Source organism: Papaver somniferum, chromosome 2, assembly GCF_003573695.1.
Source record: "Papaver somniferum cultivar HN1 chromosome 2, ASM357369v1, whole genome shotgun sequence".
Classification (NCBI taxonomy): Eukaryota; Viridiplantae; Streptophyta; class Magnoliopsida; order Ranunculales; family Papaveraceae; genus Papaver; species Papaver somniferum.
The window spans coordinates 52972578-52996591 of NC_039359.1; the positions used below are offsets into that span (position 1 = coordinate 52972578).

A 24014-nucleotide genomic window follows, 5' to 3' on the forward strand; every position below is an offset into this window, starting at 1 on the left:
AAATCCATTCTTAGAAATTAGAAGTAAAAATATCCATTGAAAAAAGAACTATTAGTATTTCTTTGCTATTTTGAAATTATTCTGAAACTATGTTGCCTAATTAATTTCCCCCTTTTCTGATTTTTAAAAGTTGAACAATAACTTTTAAGTAGTGTGTTAAATAGGATGTACACAAAATTGGTTAAAAAGACCAAAATCAACAATTTTCTGGGTGAAAAAGACATCTAGATTTTGATACTGTTTAAATGGACAAAAATGTAAAAATAGTCAGGATGTAAACAATTTCATCCTACCCATTTTCAAATACTTTTTCTTATTTTTAATTTACATGAGGATGCATCCAGTTTCATCCTCGCTATTTTTTGAGTTTAATCCATGATGAATCCAGTATCATCTTTGCTATTTTTTTGTGTCAATTTCACCCATACTAATTTTTACTCGTCCATTAGAACCATGTTTTAAAAATATTTGGACAAATGACCCATTTTCTGTAGGCTATAAGAGTCCAATAAGCTTATAGCTCAACAAAACTCCAGCAAATGAGAAAGTTAGGGATTTAATCCCCACCGTAAAAATTTGCATTAGTGTAGTTGTATGCATTGGTGTAATTGTATAGTTAGGTTATGTCGGATTTGGTCTAGTAGTGGAGCTAGTTCGACTAGTTGGGATTCGGGTAGGGCCTGGATCCCGTTTTTATGGATCTCATAAAAAAAATAAAAGAATAATATAGATACCAGAAGTTGTAGGACAATCTCACAAATCATAAGCAAAATAAAAAATCGGCCAACAAGTTGTAACGGCGGGTTTTCTCTGCGAGGCAATGACCCTACTAACTCTACAACATGTGTGACTGCAGGTTTTTTTAATGAGGCAATGACCGTAACTCTACAGTATGGAGGATATTCAGAGTCATCATCACCGTCCTTGTAAACTGTCAAGGATTACTAGTAACCCCAGAAACGATTCAATGAAAATAGGAAGAAAAGGAAGTGCTGATCAACACCAACAAAAACAAGACGCTGAAGATGAAGAAGCAGCATTTGGAAACCCTATAACTAATAGAGCTTGGCAATCATCAAGAATTTTTAAGGTGTCAAAAGCTTCTGGTGGGAAAGATCGTCATAGTAAAGTGTTAACAACAAAGGGAGTCAGGGATCGGAGAGTTCGTTTATCGGTCTCTACAGCTATACAATTTTATGATTTACAAGATCGCTTAGGTTATGTTCAACCTAGCAAGGCTTTTGAATGGTTGATTAAAGCTGCTGCTAATGCCAGTACTCAGCTTCCTTCACTCAATGCTGCATTTCTAGACGCACCAAAGCAACCAAGTGATGAGAAGAGAATCCACCGCACCGTCAATATGGAGCCAACATTGTACATGGATGAAGTAGAAATTGAGATGGATTCTGCTTACAATCCGAAGCAACAACACAATCTTTCAGCGTCCTTATTGGCTTGTACTAGCACTTCTGAGATCCGAGCTAAAGCTAGAGAAAGAACTGCTAACGATAAGGAAAAGGAAAAACCAGATGAAGCTCCTCATTATCAACATACTTCTTCTTTTACTGAACTTCTCACTGGTGCTCAACAGAACAATAGGACACACCGTCCTTTGGCTCCCACACAGATCGATGATTACTTCAGCGTGGGAGATTTTGGAGGAGCTACATTGAGGAACAACAATATCTACTCATCATCGGGATTTTCAACCCAAACCGACTACGGAAGCTCTCCTCAGGCGATACCGTGCATTATGGAGGTACCAACATCTCCATTGAGTCCATTCACAGTTACTGCTGATCATCATAATAGTCATCATCATCATCAAAATCAGCAGCATCCGGAGATGCGTCAGTTCTCATCTTTACCAGAGCACCTCATTCCGGATACAGCTGCTGCTACCGCCAATGCTGGATCCAATAGGGTTGCCTCCGATTTATCACACTCTCCGTTGTTTCATCATTTTAAACAGAGATTTTCTTCTTCTCCTTCAGATGGACCGAACATTCCATTTTTCATGGGAAATGTTGGGAATGCGGCTTCTTGTTCCATCACACCCGAAGGGAATCAGTTCCTATCTGGTTTCCGCGGAGGCCTTTAGATCTGATACAGATGGCGGGGGGGAGTCACTCAAACTGAAACGGAAAAGGGAATGGGATCTGATTTGGCTCCATTCTTGATAGCACCCAAACGTTAGTTCCTTTTATTTTCCTATACATTGATGTGAGACAATGGGATCTGCTTCATTGTCTTTTGACATGGGTGATCTAGCTAGTGATTTAATGAACCATGGGTTTTTGTCCTCAGATATCTGAAGGTCAGCTTTTAAGAATATTGTTCACCCAAATTATATACTTACTGGGACATTGTCGAAAGTCAGCCTAGTTGCACTCTTTTGCAGCGAATCTGCTTCAGTTTGTTAATTTCTGTTCTAGTATTATTATCACGAAGGAATTACTTTTTTCTTCTTTTTTTCCATTTGGTTTTTGTTTCTTTTAAGGTAGTTACAAATGTTTAGGTTTCTACTAATTTTGATCTAAACGTAGGATATCTTGCATCAAGAAGTCTGACATACATTAGATAACTATAGTTTAGAAATCATCAAGAAAGTGCCAGATTCTCTAGGTTTTATTTTCTAATATGATGAACGATTAATTACTAATTAGTGGTCAATTTTCTTGAAACTTGAAAGGAATCTTTATAAGTAGATTATAAGTTTCCTAAATACGATGAAACAATTATAAATTACTTCATTGTATTACAATATCTAATTTGATGAGAGATTATCGAGTTTTGATTTGAACAATATTCGCTTGCTCTTTTGTAGTTGTACAAGGAACCGATTAGTTCTGATTATATATTCCAATTGGAAAGTTTATACATAAACAAAACACTAAAGGATGTGTCTACAGTAACAAATGGTTCATCTCGGCAGAAGCACAAACAGTTTGTGAGCAATTTACTAAAGCAACCAATTCATAATTCTAATTTCTCGTTATATCTCATCAAACATTTCGACACAAACAGCACAACAACAAAAAGGATGCAAATACTTTTGTTGAATTAAAGCAAAATCAAAATCTAGTCATCTATATGGATCAAACTTTATAAACAAAAAAAAAGTAGGAAAGAAGTAATTTCTTGTTTATTAAAAGAAAAAAGAAAAAGGACAGAAGTAATTTCTTTATTTAAGATATTTGATGCCATGTATTTAATGTTTTTCCAGGTAAACGGCACATGTCTTAATCATCCAACAATACCTGGATGTTTTTCACAGCACTTCGATAACACTGAACGCGGAATTATATAGCACAAATCCTTAACAAACTCTCAAAAATATTTCATGAAAAGATTACAAACTAAACTTAAGAATTTTTGACTTCTATAAACAAAAAAGTATCCTTTGGAAAGAGGCAATTGTTTGAAGAGACATATACTTGTAGCCATCATATTATGTCCCACTAAAAGATCGTATCCTTCACAAACTGACACTACAAAACAAGTAGCTTCTAGGGGCGGCTGTTTTGAAAAAACCGTCCCTAAAGAAGGATATTTGGGACGGTGATGGCCTGACCGTCCCTAATAGTCATAAAATATTTAAATCAAGACTAAAATATGTCCGTCCCAAAAAGAAAACATGGCCAAATAGTATTAGTGACGGTGAAACAGGGACGGTACATAAACCGTCCCTAATACCTCTTGGGACGGTTTTTTGTCCTCTTGGGACCTTTTTTGGCCGTCCCAAGAGGCCTTCTGTTTTGTAGATCTTCATTGTGAGATTCTTTAAGGGTAGAAGAAAACCAAACAATAGAAGATACATGAAGAACGATTCAAGAGACTCTTCCTTTAAATATTTCCAAGATTTTGAGACCAGAATGAAACCAATTGAAATCGAAAGATTTATGCTGAACAAAAATACTAGGAATAGGAAGTAAATCCATGATACCGCACCATGAACAGCGAAGAAAAAACTATGAAAAAATTCTCATCTTAGAAAATCGCATGAGAGAGAAGATCCGAAAAAATTGCATCCAACATGTTTTCCTTAACATAAAGCTAACCTTATAAACAAACTAAGATTGAAGTACTCAACTGAAACTTAAAGTTACAAAGTTACAGACACATTCAAAAGGTTACAAATCATTGCTTCTTCTACTCTTTTTTTTTGTTCTTGAACCTTTAACACTCTTACACAATTTTGGTACTGCTACATGCCAATGGTTGATGTTTGATCTTCTATTATTTAAACAACATACACTCACGATGATCACAAAAAGCAAAATTCCAATAATTACAAAGATGATTAATTATTCCATCTGTACTATTAAAAACTTTGTTAGTATTCAAAGTGGTGTTGGAGAAATAATATTAAACGAAATGTTGTTATCCAAACCTGATATATATAGAGTTTGATTGACTTGATAATGGTGAAGACATGGAAGTACTTACACAAGTACCAAATTCAAAAGAACTCCAAACAACAACAGAAGTAATAAATTCAAACACAAGGAGTATAGTTACACAGATGAGAGACTTACAATCAAACTACTAAATTCAAACTCATAGGTAATATAAAAACTAAACCTCTATTCTATTGAACGCATTAATAACAGTGACGCCGCTGCATGGAGCAGGAGGATGGTTTCCATACCTCCTCCTCCTCCTCCTGCTGCAGCAGATGCTACAAATGATGATGGTTGCCCCCACCACCTCCAAATATTCCGAGTGTAGGCCAAAAATCTAGTTCGATGGAGCCAGTATGCAGATATCCCATCTCCTCTTTTTTTCCTTTATCTTTGGCGACACTTCCAGACGCATCGAAAATCATTGACTTATCTTTATTAATCACACTTGTTGGAGGAGGTGGTGGTGCTGCTGCTGAAATTCGTGAAGAAACATCTTCTTGTGAATCAAAGGATACTGGTGGTGAAAGAGGAAGAGGAGGTGATGAAACCGTTGAATTTATAGAAGCGCGTTCATTTGTAAGTCAATCCTGGATTATTTTAGTTTACGTAGAGTTTTAAGGTCATCTGAATTTATAATATTACTATCTTGTCTCTCTTTGTTATTTTCATTAGATAAATAAAAACAGTTTTCTCCGTTTGTTCTCTCTTCGGTGCAACTCTATCTCAGTCAGTTTTTTTTTTATCACAGTCTAATCAGAAAACTACAAACAAAAAGAAAAACAGTATGCGTTACTAAATGAACAAGAGATTAATCTTGTTACCAAGGGTTAGATTATGTAAAACTAGTACTAGTTTCGGTTTCCTTTGCATTTGCTTGTTGAGATATTGATATCAATCTTTTACTCATATAATGATTTAAACATAAAACAAGATTCGATTTAGACAACATTTTAGATTTTTATTGATGGTTATTTTCGTGTTCACATATTATAAGTTTATAATTTGGTAAACAAACTTAAAAGAAACGATTCAATTGTTGTTATTTGAGTATCAAAGCCAAAACTATTTCTTAGCAAGCTACAACGACATGGGAAGCTAGCAAACAAACAATTATAATTGAAAACATTAGTCATAGATCTTTTGTTTTAAGTTTTTTTTTTTTTTTTTGATTAGAAGAGAGGACTTTATTAAGGAGAAGAAGAATGTACAGGAGTCTGCAGATAGTAGACTAAAAGAAAATAAAAGCAAAAGCTACATCAATAAAATACAGTGTCCTAATTTTGGACGGAATACTCAAAATTAGTATGAAGTCTTTCCCGAAAAGCATACGCCCAAGTAAGAACCAAAGTCTTAGCATCATTACTCAAATCCAAGTCCGTATTAAAGTTATACTTATCCTCAAAAGTGTGATTATTTCGTTCTCTCCAAATAACCCAAATTACAGTAGAAAGAATGAGTCTCCAAGCAACTTTGTTGTCTGTACACCTAACCGGCACTACAACGTAGGACAAATCCCTCTTCAATTCTTACCCACCATGGGTACGAATCATCAGAACCACAATGGATCATCATGGGCGTCAATAGTAGGTGGATCAAACTACGGCATTAATAATAGGAGTAAAACAACATCAATAGGAAATGGCAAATCATCTTCAAGTACAACAATAGGGGAAAAAAAATTCATTTCCATAAGCAACAAGTCTTTCGAAATTTCAAAAGTTAAGTATAATGGTGGTGAAGTCACGGCGTATATCTTAAAGAAATCAAAATGGGTTTCAAGGAATTCATAATACCCTTAGAAGCATTTTAATGGATAAGTTCAATACTTCAACAGGAATCATCAGAATTAAGAGAAACACCTACATACTGGAGTTTCAACAAAGGAAATGATAAGCTATCTCTGGTAAAGAATTTTTTCGTAAATAGAGAGATGCTCAAATTAACAAGATACATCGCCAAAAGAGATCCGGCTGAAATCTATTTCTTCCCTGCTGGTGGTGAAGGCAAAGGGTGGTATACTGGTATGAGTTTTCCGAAGCAATCAAGTTTTGTTTAAGCATGGAAACAACCTTTCAACCACCTGTATCTAGTTTCATCACTCCATCATCGACGTTTAGAGCTCCTAAAAATGAAATCTTCACCAACAGATGGAAATGAGCATTTTTTTGTGAAATTCAAGACACTCAGACTCCTTGGGATACTATTGCAAAAATAATCAAATCAATGTTTAAACTTCAAGGATCTGTAACTTTAGCTCCTATTTCTCCTTCTATTCTCAAGGTTGTATTCATCGTAGATACGAGTCAGAAGAAGAATGAAGTTCTGGCTAAGAAAGAAGTAGTTTTTGAAGAAGCCAAGTTGAGTTTCTCAGAATGGTCACCGTACATCAATAATGTTAAAGAGCTGGGTGTTTTACTTCCTAAACCGGTTTGGCTTGCAGTTCATGGAGTCCTTCACATTTCGAACCTGAAATCTTACAGGAAAATAGGTAAAATACGGGGGGGTCTTATCTCAGTACATCCTAACTCTTTAAATGGTTCATATTACTCTTCTATTTTTCTTCTAGTTGCATGTCCATTTACTTCTCAAGGTGAGTTTAAGATGATACACATGGAAGGGATTTCATTTTCTATAGCCGGAGAAATTATAGATGATATAAAGAGAACTGAAAAGCATGAATTTCAAGCGGTTGAATCTGGGGATTTCTTTGAGCGTCACTTCTTTCAACATGATCATCTTCCATCTTCTTCAGATAACACCAATGGCATCTCCGATAACAACAATGGAAGATCCGGTGATAATTGCAACTGTACAGGGATAGCAGAACAAATGGTTATGGTCCCAATAAGAGAAGTTATTGCTCCTGATCATCCCAGAACTTTTAGCACAGTCAACGCTGTAGACGAGGCACTTTTCTCTGAGTATCACCTGCAACCTCAATCAACAGTAATTAATGTGATTTCAAATTTTGAATTCAATCCAGTTGTAGTCCCCTAGGAGAACAGTAACGAATTGATCAATAATAGAGCAAACGGAAACCCGGAAGTCCAACAAGCCTATCCACAAGCCTTCACCAGTGACTCTATGATAGTGGAAAGACCCATTCTTCCTATCCAACCCAACTCATTTGACACAATTGTTGGCGCAATGCGGAAGTGAGATGGGTTTGTAGAAATGATTTAAGAAACAAAGATTGGTTAATTGAATGATAAGTGAGGCTTATATTAATTGGAAATGAAAGTGATACAATGGAACTTTAGTGTCGCAACTTTGGCTCACTCAATTTCTTACAGGAAAGTCACTTGGACTTGCACTTATCTCTCTAGCTCTCACTCTTTCTTTATCTACCTCACATGAATTTTCAGATGATATGATTTGATGGATTACTACTGATCGGCACTTGCCTATTTATAGATAGTCCATGACTGACCAAAGGTACTCTTGTAAACTTTAGAGTATTCTACCACTTGACCGACCAACTAAGAAAAATATCTAGAGAAAGAATCCTCCAGATAATTGCCGAAGATGCTAGAAAAAGAAGTGTCCAGACATCGTACTCTAGCTCCCCTTTTGGGCCAGACAAAGCTAGATTGTTCTGGGCTTTTCTTAACCCAGGAAACTAAGTCATACACACTTCAAGATTATTCTAGAATAATCACAAATTAATTTATAATTTTAACACCCCCTCTTAATTTGTGATCTTAAGCTTTTCTCTAAAATGATTGAACTTGTCCACTGTGACGACTTTAGTGAAAATATCGACATTTTGTTCTTGTGTTGGACAAAATTGGATCTCAATTTCCTTGTTGTCGACCAGCTCTCTGATAAAGTGATGTCGTAGCTCTATGTGCTTCGTCCGTCCGTGAAAGAATGGATTTTTTGTCATTGCAATTGTAGACATATTGTCACAGTAGATAGTCGTCGGCTGCTTTTGCCTTTGTTGTAGGTCGGTCATTATTCTTCTCAACCATACTGCCTCACATGCTGCACTTGTTGATGCTATGTACTCTGCTTCGGCTGACGATAATGCCACCGTACTTTGTTTTTTAGAACTCCAAGAGATAACTTTTGTTCCCATACAGAAAACATATCCTGATGTGCTCTTTCGGTCTTCAATAGAACCTGCCCAATCGCTATCTGTGAAGCCAATTAAATCATTATCTTTTTCTCTTGTATACTTGATGCCAAAATCCTTCGTTCCCTTGATATACCGAAGAATTCTCTTTGCGGCTGCATAGTGTAACTTGCTTGGCTCGCTCATAAACCGAGAAACAATACTGGTTGCATTGACGATGTCTGGCCTTGTATTTGTTAAGTAGATCAGTGAGCCGACTAGACTTCTGAATAAGGTTGGATCAACTTTTGTTGCTCCATCATTTTTTACCGATTTCTCATTGGTACCCATTGGAGTTGCAATTGGTTTGCAATCCATCATGTTGAACCTTTTCAGTAAGTCTTCTTCATATTTTTCTTGGGAGATGAATATTTCTTCTGGAGATTGTTTTACTTGAATCCCAAGAAAATATCGCATAAGTCCTAAGTCTGTCATCTCATATTCTTTCATCATCTCCTTCTTAAATTTTTCTTCCATCTCTTGTTTTGTACTGGCATAAATTAAATCATCGACGTAGAGACAGACGATTAGAAAATCTGTACCTTGTTTTTTGATGTAGAGTGATGGCTCACTTGGACTTTTCTCAAATCCATTATCTCGGAAATACTTGTCGATTTTGTTGTTCCATGCACGCGGTGCTTGCTTGAGACCATATAGTGCTTTGCGGAGACGATATACCATTTTTTTCTTTTCCTTTGCGGACATATCCTTGAGGCTGTTCGACGTACACCTTTTCTTCAAGTTCTCCATTTAGGAACGCCGACTTTACATCCAATTGGTAGACCTTCATTTTTAGTTGAGCTGCCAAAGCTAACACCATTCAGATTGTTTCCATGCGAGCGACTGGGGAGAATGTCTCATAGTAGTCAATTCCTGGTTGCTGGGAATATCCTTTTGCAACTAGCCTTGCCTTATGCTTTTGGACTGAACCGTCTTTATTATACTTTGTCTTGTAGACCCATTTCAGACCAATTATTTCTTTATCAATTGGCTGATTGACAAGCTCCCATGTCTTATTTTTCTCGATCACTCGCATTTCTTCGTCCATGGCATGTCTCCATTTTTCTTCTTTTGCCGCTTCCTCATACTTTTGAGGTTCTAGTGCTATAAATGCACAATTAGATGTATCATAAATATCTCTTAGGGAACACACCTTTCTAGGTGGGGCACTTGCTTCATATGAACTTGGACTTTGTTGTGTTGGACTAGGAGATCTCGGGCTTGCTGGTGGAGTACTTTCTTCTTGATGTGGCTGATCTGGCTCGTCTTCGATGAGTAGTGGCAACTCGTATTTGTCTTCTTCATCATTCCAATCCCATGATCTGAATTCATCAAAAATAACATCTCTTGAAATTACCAGTTTCTTTGTATTTGGCTTTAGAAGTCTATATGCTTTAGACTCTTCGCTGTATCCGATGAATATTAGCTTTTATCCTTTTTCATCGAACTTTTCTCTATGTTGGGATGGAATATGTGAGTATGCTACGCAACCAAAAATTCTGAAAGAAGTTACCTCGGGCTTTTTCTTATGCCAAGCTTCATATGGAGTTTTGTTGAAAACTTCTTTTGTTGGCGAACGATTAAGGATGTAGACCGCCGTGTTGACTGCTTCTGCCCAGTAACTGTTGGGTAGCTTCCTTGCTTTCAACATGCTGCGAGCCATTTCCACGATTGTACGATTTTTTCTTTCCGCGACGTCGTTTTGTTGTGGAGTGTATCAGACGATAAGCTCCTTCTTAATACCGTTTTCTTTGCAGTAGTTGTTAAACTCATTTGAGGTAAATTCTCCACCACGGTATGTATGGAATAATTTTAATTGATGGCCACTTTGCTTCTCTGCCAACGCCTTGAACTCTGAGGAATTTAGTGAATTCCTCAGATTTTTGCTCGAGAATGTACACCCACATCATCCTGGTATAATCATCCACAAATAGGAGAAAATATCTTCTGTTGCTGAGTGAAGTTGTTCTTGTCGGACCGCAGATATCGGCGTGCACCAATTCGAGGGGCCTTCTTGATCTCCACGATTTGTTTGTGAATGGAAGTCTATGGAACTTCCCAAGAATACAACCTTCACATATTTTATCTCCACCGTTGATATCAGGAAGACCAATTACCATGTTCTTTGATTTTAGAACCTTCAAGGATCTGTAGTTGAGATGCCCGTATCTCATATGCCATAGCTTGCATTCATCTATATGATTGGTACTCATTGCACAATTTTCAATTGATGGCATAGATAAAGGAAAGACAAAATTTCCTGACATTTTTACTTTTGCCACCAATTGTTTATTAATTTTATCATAAATTGTGCATTCTCCGTCTTAGAAATGTAGTGAGTACCCTTTTCTTATAAGTTGTCCAACACTTAATAAATTTTGAGCTAGGCCAGGAACATAAAGAACATCAGATATATATCGAGTTTTACCTGACCTTGTACGTACGGATATGACTCCTCTTCCTTCAACATTCTGGAACTTTCCATCTCCGAGCTTGACCGGTGGAATCTCTTGCTCCTCCAATTTTACGAAATATTCTTTGTTTCCTGTCATATGGCTGCTGCATCCGCTGTCGACATACCATATACCTTGCGCTTCTTGTTGCGAGGTGAGGCAGGAATAAAATACTTGATTTTGAGAATCATTTTTCTCGGAATAGTTGGCTTCATTATTTTTAAGCCAACAATCTTTTTCCATGTGATTTAAGTTATCATATTTGGTGCACTTGTACTTGCAATTTTCAGTTGCATGGCCAAACTTTTTGCAAACATTACATCGGAGATTTGAGGAGTAATTTTTTCCGTACCTTTGGTTGTTGTTATTTCTATAACCTCCTTTTGCTCTTCCACGTACGCGGTAGTAATTTTTGGGTCCTTGATTTGATGTCGGCCCTTTCTCGTGAGGTGATGTTGATGATGATCCCCCTCTGAAGCTTTCTTTTCTGGCTTCCGTATTTTTCTTTTCACTGAAATTTATTTTTGATTGAAATGCCTGCTCCAACGGTTGCTCCGCGAACCTATTGATTCTTTTCTCGTGCGCCTCGAGTGAACCCATTAATTCATGTACTGAGAGATTCGATAAATTTTTTGACTCCTCAATTGCAGCGACGATATGATCAAATTTGAATGGTAAGCTTCTTAATATCTTTTCTACCACTCTTTTATTTTCAATGGTATCTCCATAACTACTGATTTGATCTACTATGCCAGTAACTCTTGAGAAGAAGTTCTGGATAGTTTCATTTTCTTTCATAAGTAAATTATCAAAATCTCGCCATAAATTTTGTAGTTTAATGGAGATTACCTTTTCTGATCCTTAGAATGCTACTTTGAGAATATTCCAGGCCTCCTTTGAAGTTTTCGCCACCGAAATTCGAGGAAAAATAGCTTTGCTTACGCCCTGATGTAGAAACAGTAGTGCTTTAGCATCTTTCTTCTTATTTTCCTTATACTCCTTTTTCTATGCGTCCGTCCATGACGACAGAGTTTCTACCGACTTTGGTACTTTATAACCATCTTCTACAAAATCCCATAAGTCTTGTGAAATAAATAATGTTTTCATTTGTAAACTCCAATAATCATAACTATCACCATCAAAAATTGGAATTAGACTTTGGGCATAATTGAAACCTTGAATACTTTGGTTAATTGCCATGGGTATAGTTTTAGGATTACTGGGTTAGGTTTGCTCTGATACCAAATTTGTTGGCGCAATGCGGAAGTGAGATGGGTTTGTAGAAATGATTTAAGAAACAAAGATTGGTTAATTGAATGATAAGTGAGGCTTATATTAATTGGAAATGAAAGTGATACAATGGAACTTTAGTGTCGCAACTTTGGCTCACTCAATTTCTTACAGGAAAGTCACTTGGACTTGGACTTATCTCTCTAGCTCTCACTCTTTCTTTATCTACCTCACATGAATTTTCAGCTCTCACATGAATAATCTTGAAGTGATATGATTTGATGGATTACTACTGATCGGCACTTGCCTATTTATAGATAGTCCATGACCGACCAAAGGTACTCTTGTAAACTCTAGAGTATTCTACCACTTGACCGACCAACTAAGAAAAATATCTAGAGAAAGAATCCTCCAGATAATTGCCGAAGATGCTAGAAAAAGAAGTGTCCAGACATCCTACTCTAGCTCCCCTTTTGGGCCAGACAAAGCTAGATTGTTCTGGACTTTTCTTAACCCAGGAAACTAAGTCATATACACTTCAAGATTATTCTAGAATAATGACAAATTAATTTATAATTTTAACAACAATCTTATTCCCTGTTTCAACTCATTCACCAGTTTCAACAACAAATGCTAGCGTCAGTGCAATTAGCAACATTGGGCAACGAGATAGAGATACAACCGAAGCACTCGAAGATCTGCAGACCCTGGTTAACACCTTTCAAGAATGTGGACCTAGGATTGGATTATCCTTTCAGCAAACTCAACACCAACTGCAAGCATTAATGCATAAATCAACCTCTGGCGAAGAATTCAACCTTCTTGAATTGTTCGAAGAGTCAAACATTGACAAATAAAATATTATCAATGAGGCAGCAGCATCAGTACATTTATTTGATCCATGAAGACAAAGATCATGACTTGGAACATAGCGGGCCTCCACGAAAACAGTAGAAGGGACGAGCTTAAGGTGTTACTGAGATTATGGAAGCCAAACATTCTTTGTTTGCAAGAAACTCATGTTGAAGGTTGGCAGAGACGTTAAGTTAAGCAGTTTTGGGCAGGAAATAGTTTCGATTGGATTGCTTTAGACTCCAATGGACTATATGGAGGAATCATAGTGGTATGGAATACTAATAAAGTTGTTGTGTCTGAAACTCTCTGAGGGGCATTTTGTGTATCAATAAGATGTCGTTTTTTGTTCTAAAATTTTAATTGGCTACTGACCGCTGTTTATGGTCCTTTTCTCAACAATGAGAAAAATCACTTTTGGGCAGAATTAAGAGATATTCACACTATTTGGGAGGAACCCTGGGTTCTTTGCGGAGACTTCAATGCAACTAGATTTTTGCACGAGAGGTCTGGGAGAAACACCGACATTCGGTCCATGAAAAAATATGCGTCATTAGTATAACACCATCATTTAATGGACCTTCCCGTTATTGGCAGTCATTATACCTGGAGTTGGGGCTCCTCTTGGAGTAAGATAGATCGATTTCTCATTTCTTCTTCATGGGAAGACAAATACAAAAGAATTGAGCCATCCACTTTTCCAAAGCCCTTTTCCGACCATCACCCGATTATGCTTACCGCCCTCAATGAAGGATGGGGCCCTACTCCTTGCAGGTTCGAAAAAATGTGGCTCCAAGATGCAACTATTTTAGATCTCATGTAGAATTGGTGGAACTCTTTTATCTTCTCAGGCACACCTGGATACATTCTAGCAAAAAAGATGCAAGCCCTTAAAGATGAAAGTCTGGAATCGAGAGGTGTTTGGTAAGGTCGATATGTTAATTCAAAACAACCTAATTGCTACTCAACAGATTGAATCAAGACTGCTTATGGATCCTGATAATCTATAGTTTTCTAATGAGAAGATAGGTGCTAAAACTGAATTTAAAATATTAACTAAAATGCACAATGAATTTTGGAAACAAAGAGCTGTCGTTAATTGGGTGGAGGAACATGAAAACAACACTCTTTTTTCCATAAGTATGCTTCATCAAAACAAAGATCCAGAAGTGTTTGTGAACTCAGTATTGATGGTGCATTTACAAAGACATTATTAAGAAGGCTATAGTGTCATATTGTTAGAGCATTGCTCGGTTGAACCCACCAAGTGTTGGTATGTCAAGTTTGGTTGTCATATTTTAGTGAATCAAAACTCATGTTAAGAGTCGCTTGATTATGTACTAGAGTCAACTTTGTATAGATTAGCTTGAAAGTATTAGGATATGAGACATTACAAGTATTGCGAAGTCTTGAAGATGTGAAGAAGCAAGGAGCTACAACGACAACAATCATCCTTCCACTTGAGGTTAGTGATATTTGACTTGAACTGTTTCACTGCCTAACGTATCTTTCAAGTCGTGCATATTGAAAACATAACTATGAAGCATATTTAAACTCTAGATAGACATAGTATTAAGGAATACAATACGAGGTTTATTGCTTAAATATTAAACTTTGTAGATAAGACATCGCCATAATCATTTGAATTCTATTGTGATTATGTATGGGTATGAGGTGAGTATTTCATCCTAGGGAACAATGTTTACATGTGTTCTAAGGAAGTAAGTTCATAAACTTGTTTGTGGACCGAAAAGGAAATTGCTGGGTGTTATTGGTTTTCTTATTCATTTCATATGTTATGAACAACCAATATGTGTGATAGAGTATAACTGCTCACAACTTGTTGTGTTCTTGTTAGAACTATTCACAAAGGCCTGACTTATGTATTGATATAACTTTTGTATAAGAAATCAGAGAGAAAGACGAAAGGCATTATGTCTGATTATGACTCTGATAGTTCAGTCAGATCACAAGATGAGTCATGTCTGTTTGCTTACAACCTTCAAGATCCAACCAAAACCAAGTGGATTCTTTCTGATAGTATGATTGACTATATCCAATGTTTTGAGGAACTGAGAACCAATCTCAATACAACAGTTCGAAATCAAGATTGGCTCAAAGACAAGATTGATGAAACAAAGGATGACATAGCTGATATGAAAATTCAAGTTGAGAGACTTGAGAAACAAGAAGTGGTTGCAGACAAGTCTCTTGAGACATGCTTTAATAGTTTGAACATTGAAGAGACCTCGGTGAACAACAAGAGCACCACTAGAGATTAATTTATTTGCTGTAATACTTAATCTAGTTTAACAGACATTAATTTTTGATTTCTTTCATTGATTGTATTGGCCTATTATGAATAAAACTATTATGAATAAAATTATTTGATTAGTAATTTTTCTTGTGATAGTTTTCGGTTTACATATCATGTGCTTAATTTATTTTATCTTATTGCTATGTATGTTTATGGGATGTTTGATTTCGGTTTTAATACCTTAATATTCGATCTCATATATTCTGAACCCTTATGGTTTGGGTGATTTTTTGATTTAACGGGATTAAGTTCTATCCCTAGTAGGTAGGCTTTATCAAATGATCATGATGGTTTCTGATAGAAACAATATGTGAAAAAGTCACAATATGTTGAATCGGTTTTGGTTTAGCATAAAAGCATATGTGTTTCGACGGTTTTCAGCTTTTGCTTGCAATTGTTAAAACCGGTTTTCAACCTTTTCCTGGTAAAGGTTGAGGTGTGTTGTTATTCTTTTGTTTATGCATAAGGATGACAACGTGGTGATATTTCGATATCAATTCTCCCTGGACGAAGATGCTATCATATTGGAGAAGTGGATGCGAAATTTGAGGTAACAATCTTGTTAGTTAATTATTTTCCTGTTTAAGAAAAGCCTGGTTTTATATTATATATATTTGTTGCTTTTTCTTAACAAAATTTCGGTTCAATTGATATTTATTCCATGATGTGTGTGTGGATATGTGTTTCAATTGGTTCCGGTTAAGAAAAACTATTGTTATCTTGCTTTACTGTGTGGTATCAATTTTTTAGGCTTACAAAATTTTGGTAGAATTGATTTGTGTGTGATTCAATTGGTTCCGGTTAAGAAAAACTATTGTTATCTTGCTTTTTTATGGTACCAATTGTTTAGGCTTACAAAATTACGGTGCAATTGCGGTGCTTTTAATGTCTATGTTGTTTCAATTGCTTCCGGTTGAGGTGAATAATTATACAAGTTGATTTATTTTGGTTAGTATGAATTATTTATGGATTAACGAAATAATTTGTGTACGGGATGAGTTGTTTAGTCCAATTCGATTCCGGATAAGAAACTAAGTTAATTCTGATCTTAGTTTGTCTTATCAAAGTGAGGTTTCGGTTATTCAAGTCTAATCGAATGACTAAACAAGGAATGCTAGTTAACTAACCTAGTATTTGTCCTGGTTAAAATCGAAAGGTCTAAGTTTATGGATAATTAGAACATGGTGAGAAAAATGGAGTTTATCTTTATTTCGGTTTTATCGAATTAAGCGGTTGTTTTTGAACAATCGGTTTAGCAAAGGGACTAATGTGCTTAGTTGTTTTTGGTTTGCTAAACTAAGTCGGAAAAAAAAATTCTGACAATTGTTTCCTTGGTAACATATCGAAATAAGACTACTTGTAGTTTCAGTTTTGATATTGGTTATCAGAATGTGATGTGCAGAACCCTCGTGCCGAACTCTACAGGTTTGCAAGTCTATTCTGAGATTTGTAAGATTCTTTTCGTGTTGTCCTTTATTTTTTTCGTTTCTTTGTCATTTTTGTGACAAAAAGGGGGAAAAATATATGGAGTAAACGGGTGATGCTGGCATTGATTTTATATTGATTGGCATCGCTAGGGAAAAGAACATTGGTACTTTAATGTTTTATCTAATGAAAGAGTGAAAGAACAGACTTAGGGGAAGTAACATGCCATATAAATTGGTATAACAAAGACGTGAGGATTGAATATCTACCTATATTCCTTAGGGGGAGTATTAGCTTTGTTAATATAATGTCAACAACGACATTTTCAAGGATTGAATGTAAGCAGTTTTACTGTGCTGTTGAATCGGGAATCAAGCAGATTGTAATGAATTCTTGTAATTTTTTTATCCATATGATGTAAGAATTTTTTCACTAAAATTGACAAAGGGGGAGATTGTTAGAGCATTGCTCGGTTGAACCCACCAAGCGTTGGTATGTCAAGTTTGTTTGTCATATTTTAATAAATCAAAACTTATGTTAAGAGTCGCTTGATTATGTACTAGAGTCAATTTTGTATTGGTTAGCTTGAAAATATTAGGATATGAGACATTACAAGTATTTCGAAGTCTTGAAGATGTTAAGAAGAAAGGAGCTACAACGACTATAATCATCCTTCCACTTGAGGTTCGTGATATTTGACTTGAACTGTTTAATTCCCTAACGTATCTTTCAAGTCGTGCATATTGAAAACATAACTGCGAAGCATATTTGAACTCTAGATAAACATAGTATTAAGGAATACAGTACGAGGTTTATTGCTTAACCATTAAACTTTGTAGATAAGACATCGCCATAATCATTTGAATGCAATTGTGATTATGTATGGGTATGAGGTGATGATTTCATCATATGGAACAATGTTTACATGTGTTCTAAGGAAGTAAGTTCATAAACTTGTTTGTGGACCGAAAAGGAAATTTCCAGGTGTTATTGATTTTGTTATTCATTGCATATCTTATGAACAACCAATATATGTGATAGAGTATAACCGCTCACAACTTGTTGTGTTCTTGGTAGAACTATTCACAAAGGCCTGACTTATGTATTGGTATAACTTTTCTTAGTAAAACCGATCTTAAGTAATCACCTGTGATATGATCTAATTTTGTATGTCTAACCAATTAAAAGGAAAGGGGAACCGATCCTTGTAAGGGGTGCAATACATCAAAGGGAACCGATCCTTGTATGGGGTTCAACAAGGTTTATAGCAGAACGGGGAATCTATCCTATGGACATGTGCAACACATATAAGTTAGATACCATATATATGTGGGGAACCGATCCTACTACCTAGTCAACCGAATTTTTGGAAAGCTAGTGTGACTATGCACAATGCTCACATGGAGGTAGAACCGAAACTTGTTTTGGTAGAACCGTTAAACCCATTATTGTGATTGAATGTTGGTTTGATCAATCACATAGTTCTTGAAAGTCAGATGAACCAATTATAAACTTGTTTGGAAGTGTGGAAAATCGGTTTCAAAGTTGTAAGTGTGAAAGAGAACTTACAAAGTAAAGATGTCGACAAACTTTGAACACGTGCTTTGAATGTTTATTTATTTAATTGTTCAAAGATATTCCTTAACGGCTAAGGGAAGAGAATCCCAGGATCGAAACATAATTAAGTTAAGAATCTTTTAATTAAGGTTATTAATTTCATTTTGTAGGGAAATTACAGAATTACAAATGTGCATTTACTAATTAGATTTCCGAGAGATTTCGATCGTTATTTTTGGACAGAGCATTTCCAGGAATTATGAAAACCGAATCTGTGCTTTTATGAATATATTGAGAATATTTTCGGTTTTGTAAATTCCTTGGAGTCCAAACTTCATTGTCTTTAAATACTCGAAGTTTTCCTTTCTAGCAAACTAATCCTTCGTAACAACAAATTTACTCTTTTGTTGTTGTTACTGGTGTATCCGCCTATTCGGAAAGAAGAGTAACCTAAATAGGTGAAATATCTTACGGCCGCTCAGTTTTAAGTATTCTTTGGGATTGAGAAGCTCTAGAGTGTACCGTTGGTGGGAAACTAGATAATTGCGGTTTATTTTTTGTTTTCTATTGATTTGATTGACTAACTGTGGTTGAACTCTAATTGCACCTAGTTTGTTTATTCTTGAGAATATTCTCTTCTGATATAAGATTCACTCAAACTAGTTCAAAGTTTCGACAACGATCTTTAGAGTGTTGTTAGTTCTAAAGACGATCTTGTGATAATTCAATTGTTAACAGACTCCGTTCTGTGCGTGATTGAGCACAAGAGATTCAAGTGATTGTGTGCAGGTTTTCATTGAATGTTTAAGAAGATTTCAATACAAAGAAGATATTAAAGATCTGACTTGGGTTTTATAATCTTTGCTATACACAATAATTGTTTCGGTAAAATAGGATCCAATTAATAATCGTTTTATCCTTGTGGTATGTTAGATTGATTAATTGAGTAGATCTGCATAAACACGATTCTTCGGATTAAAGGTGTTGTTGGCTTAATCTTAAACGATTACCATTGGGTGATTGAATATAAGATAGATCTAAGGACCTGACGAAGGAGTTTATGTTGAGATAAACGGAAGAGCATTTGTCCGACTCATATCACTTGGTTGAATAGATTTGATACCAAACAGATTTGTTGTTCCTTTAGTGTTTGGAATACGAACCAAAGGAATTGTTCCAAGTACGTGACTTATTTATAAGTTGGAGGCGTGAGAATACAGAAGGAACTAGGTGAACTATAGGGTTAGTTACTTGGTCTCAACTATACGAAGTTAGTGTAATTTTGTGTAGCGGCTTAATCCTGAGAGTATTCAATTCAGGACTAGGTCCCAGGGATTTTCGGCATTTGCGGTTTCCTCATTAACAAAATCTTGCTGTGTCATTTACTTTTATATTCCGCATTATAATTGTTTTTTTATAATTAAAGTAAATTACACAAACGTTAATTCCTATTTACTTGATAAGCAATCCTATTGTGTTTGGTTAAGTCCGAACCTTTTCATCAAGTAAACATACTTCGTTGTTGTATTGTCTCTATGTCATATCCATAGACAATCACACGAAGTGTGAACCGATTAGTTGTATTGTCTCGACTCAGTCCATAGACAATCACTTTCGGAGAAAGGACTTATAAGTAGGAAAATTTTAGCTTGAGGTATATTTGGGTACCCTCGCCTTTTCACATATTACCAAGGTTTATTCGAGGAAGATATTTTCTCTAGACCTCAACTGGAAGACCTTTTTTTTCCAACTATCTCCGCAACAGATGCTCACATGCTTGAAGTTAGGTTCAAAGAAGAAGAAGATTTTAGTGCTTTGAACGATCTTGCTCAGGATAAAGCACCCGGTCATGATGGTATGCCCATTTTTGTGATCAGAAAGTCGTGGGACTTCATGAAATTCGATATCCTTCAGGTGATGGAAGAACTGTACAGCAACAAAGTGATTGACTGAAGGCTCAAATCAACTTTGCTTTTGCTTATTCCCAAAGTGCAATACTTAGAGCTCATAGCCGATTTTAGACCAATAAGTCTAATGCGCAGCATCGACAAAATTATTTCAAAAGTCATTTCCACAAGGATCAAAAAGGTTCTCCCCAACATTATTAGACACCAGCAATCGGCATATGTAGAGGGAAGGAAAATCATGGATAGTTCAATAATCTCCAACGAATGTATCAACTCTGCACAAATGTTTCAACAAAATGGTATTCTTTGTAAGATCGATTTTCAAAAATCTTACGACAACATTGCATGGTATTTTCTTGACTACGTGCTGCGAAGAATGGGATTTTGAATTATCTGGAGGAAGTGGATTGAAGCTACAATTTCACATGTGAATTTTTCAGTTCTCATCAATGGATCCTCAAATGGTCGCTTCAAGAGTTCTAAAGGTCTTCGCCAAGGAGACCCTCATTCTCCGTTCTTGTTCTTATTGGTAGCTGAATCGCTGAGCTTAATCTTTGAAAGAGCTGCTTAAATTAGATGGTTCAAAGGATTTGAAATTATACCTGGTGGCACAAAATTTAAACATCTTCAGTTTGCTGACGACACTCTTGTGTTCATCCAAAATGATAACCATAACATTTCCCATCTGCGCAATATTTTAATCTGGTTTGAGATCATTTCTGTCCTTAAGGTCAACTTCCACAAAACTGCGATTATGGTAGTTGGAGATGTTCAAAACGTCAATTCTCTTGCTGAATCTTTGGGGTGTAGAGTTCAATCTTTGCCTACGACCTATCTTGGCCTTCCTTTGGGTGATCTCTACAGGTCCAATCTGAAATGGAACAAATTTGTTGAAAGATTTGAGTCGTATCTTGCGGCTTGGATATGTAAGGACCTCTCTAGAGGAGGTAAGCTCACCCTAATCATCACTGTTTTATCAACATTACCTATATATTACTTATCCATATTTGAAGCTTCAATTAACATCATTCGCAAGTTAGAGAGAATTATAGGTAACTTTCTTTGGGATGGAGGTCCAGATGACAAGAAATACCATTTTGTGGATAAGGAAATTCTTATGAAACTGAAACTTCTAGGAGGTCTTGGCATCAAAGATTTGCATAATATGAATGTCGCATTACTCATGAAGTGGCTGTGGAAGTTAGGCACCAACAAAAATCCTTTTTGGAAGCAGCTCATCGCGGAAAAGTATGGCCTAGCACAGTCAGAATGGCACACCAAGTCATCTAAGCAACCTTATGGTTGTAGCATATGGAAAGGCATCAACAAGTACACTGAACTCTTTAAGTCCAACTGTTTCTATAGGCTTGCTAATGGAACTAGGATCAGTTTTTGGCTTGACATTTGGGTGGGAGATCAGCCATTATTTCAGCGTTTTCCTGCACCTTCTCGATACCAATGGAGTTACTCCGTCAAGATCCACAGATGTTAGACTATGGAAAGATGGCCATCAAGCTGGCGAGTTCATTGTCAATAAGTGTTATCAATGGCTGATTACAAGAAACATGGGTGAAGAGGATCAAACTGATTTTGTTCACCCAAAGAGAATATGGTCCAAATTGTGGCCGGCTAAAGTCAGTTTCTTTCTTTGGCTTGGTGCGAAAAATAAAATGCTAACTGAAAAAAAATTAATCAAACGAAGGGGGAGAGACTGGGAAAACCATTGCTACATGTTCATCAATGATGAAGAAACCTCAATACACTTACTCCTCCACTGCTCGAATGCTATCTACATATGAAATTTTTTTAAGGTTGAATTTCATCTGAACTGGGTAATTCTTCATTCAATTCACACGGCTCTTAGTACTTGGCCATGCCCCTTGATTTGTTCGAGAAAGTCACTTGTTATCAAGGCCCTTCCAGCTTCTATTTTAGAAGAGCCTTCAAAAACAAGTCTTCCACAACAGTCAAGATCATCCAATCTATCAAGCATACCATTGCATATTGGTTGTATCTTCATCCTGAGTTTCAGAACATTTATCTTAAGCAGTTCATGATCAATTGGAAGACGGTGATTTTCGAAAAAAAAAAAAAAACTACTTTGCGTACGTAACTTTTTGTTTGAAAGTAAAAATGGCACAGACAAGAAGGAGACGCAATGGAAAAACACTGTACCCATCTCTTTTATAGAGGAACTACACTAGATACATCAAAGACATCAACTGGAGTTAAGATTGCACCTGCTCGTAGTAGTAGTATAGTAGAAAAGAGGACTTGACCAATTTCTTCGAATTTAGTAAGTTATCATCGTTAGAACTCAATTCTTATTGACTTCTTCAACCACTGACCTCATTTCCTTGATTTCCATTAACAAGGATTCGTGCTGTTCACTAAAATTGCTCATCTTACAACATTTACAATGTAAAAAATTTCATTTCAATGTGAGTTTTTTTTTTTTTTTGACAGTGCACATTATTTGACTTTTATGAGTGGTTATTAGGAAAAACCAAAGCTAAAAAATAAATTGATTGTAGAAATTGTGAAGGGGACTGGAAATAGGAAAAATGGGGATAAGATACAGGGAAAACCAAATTAAATTTCTTACACTTTCTGTTAGTACAAATCTTGCATTTCAGTCAATTGCACAACTTACATGAGACAATCACATTTTTCATTTTCTTGAACTTCAGAATCCTTCGATGTGGGAGTATTTTCCTTCCATTAGAATTTTTTCTGACTCCAACTGCTGCATCTCAGATTCAATTAGCGCCTTCATTTTTTTGCGGTCTCCATCTCTAGGGTAAGTACAGTACAAGAAGGAGTAAACGAGTACACAAATAACAAACAGAATAGCTATCGAAACGTAAAGTAGCTTGGCTAGAAAAGATGTATTTTTTATCCATTTCGACCTCTACTGACTGAGTTGACCCTTGAGGAGGACCAGGTCTATAACCAAAAACATGCTGGGATAGAAGTACAACAACTAGAGGATCAAAGGAAGATAATATATTCTAGGATTTATCAAGAGAATGAATGCTTGTTCGAGATCTTACTGGAACTATCTCTACAAATTTTGGACTGCACATAACATAGAGATCAACACTTGCACAAATAAGTAAATCTCATAAAGAGGAAAATGGGAAGAAATGCAGAGTCTTACTTGTTGGTAGCTGGAGCATTCCACGACGTGGACAGGCCAATGATAAACAAAACTATAATGTTGGAAAATACAGGACAATAGAGGATGAAAACAAAGAACGAAAAGAGTGTTGCATCACTGGAGTTTTAAGGCCTTGCGATTCTTTTCGGCAATTATTTCAACCCTTCCTAAATAATTGCTGGATTTAAAGGTTCTACTCTCTTGACCCAACCAAGAACACACTGTAATTGTTTCTGAAGATGCTTAAGGAGAAATAGTTTTTGATTATTAGAATGAGAGAAATTCTTCGCTATTTAAAGAGGAATTCATGTCCTATGGAGATGACTTTTCATCTCCAGCAGACGCATTCAACGGGCATCCATTAATGGTATTTTTTGGAAGAAACTCTGTGGGAAGAGACGTGTCGACTGAAATTTTTGGAAACCGAAACTTATTTCATATTTATATGGATTTGCTTCTTGGAATCAGTTATACCACACTTCCAAACAAGTTTATAATTGGTTTCCCAGTATTCCAAGACTACTATGTGATTGATCATACCAAATCACAATGGTTAGTTGTGATCGGTCCTATCAAGTCACATACATGGGTTC

The 24014-nt window shown here is 36.1% G+C and overlaps 1 protein-coding gene across 1 annotated transcript; it reads left to right on the forward strand.

Moving 5' to 3' along the window:
• Positions 1 to 910: 910 nt before the first annotated feature.
• Positions 911 to 2101, forward strand: LOC113351022 (transcription factor TCP2-like). The gene has a single exon (XM_026595101.1). The coding sequence runs from the start codon at positions 968 to 970 to the stop codon at positions 2099 to 2101; it is 1134 nt and encodes a 377-aa protein (XP_026450886.1). The 5' UTR covers positions 911 to 967.
• The last annotated feature ends 21913 nt before the right edge of the window (positions 2102 to 24014 follow it).

What these genes read in the sequence shown, in the direction of transcription:
- LOC113351022 (XM_026595101.1), top strand. Translation starts at nt 968, where the DNA reads ATGAAAATAGGAAGAAAAGGAAGTGCTGATCAACACCAACAAAAACAA.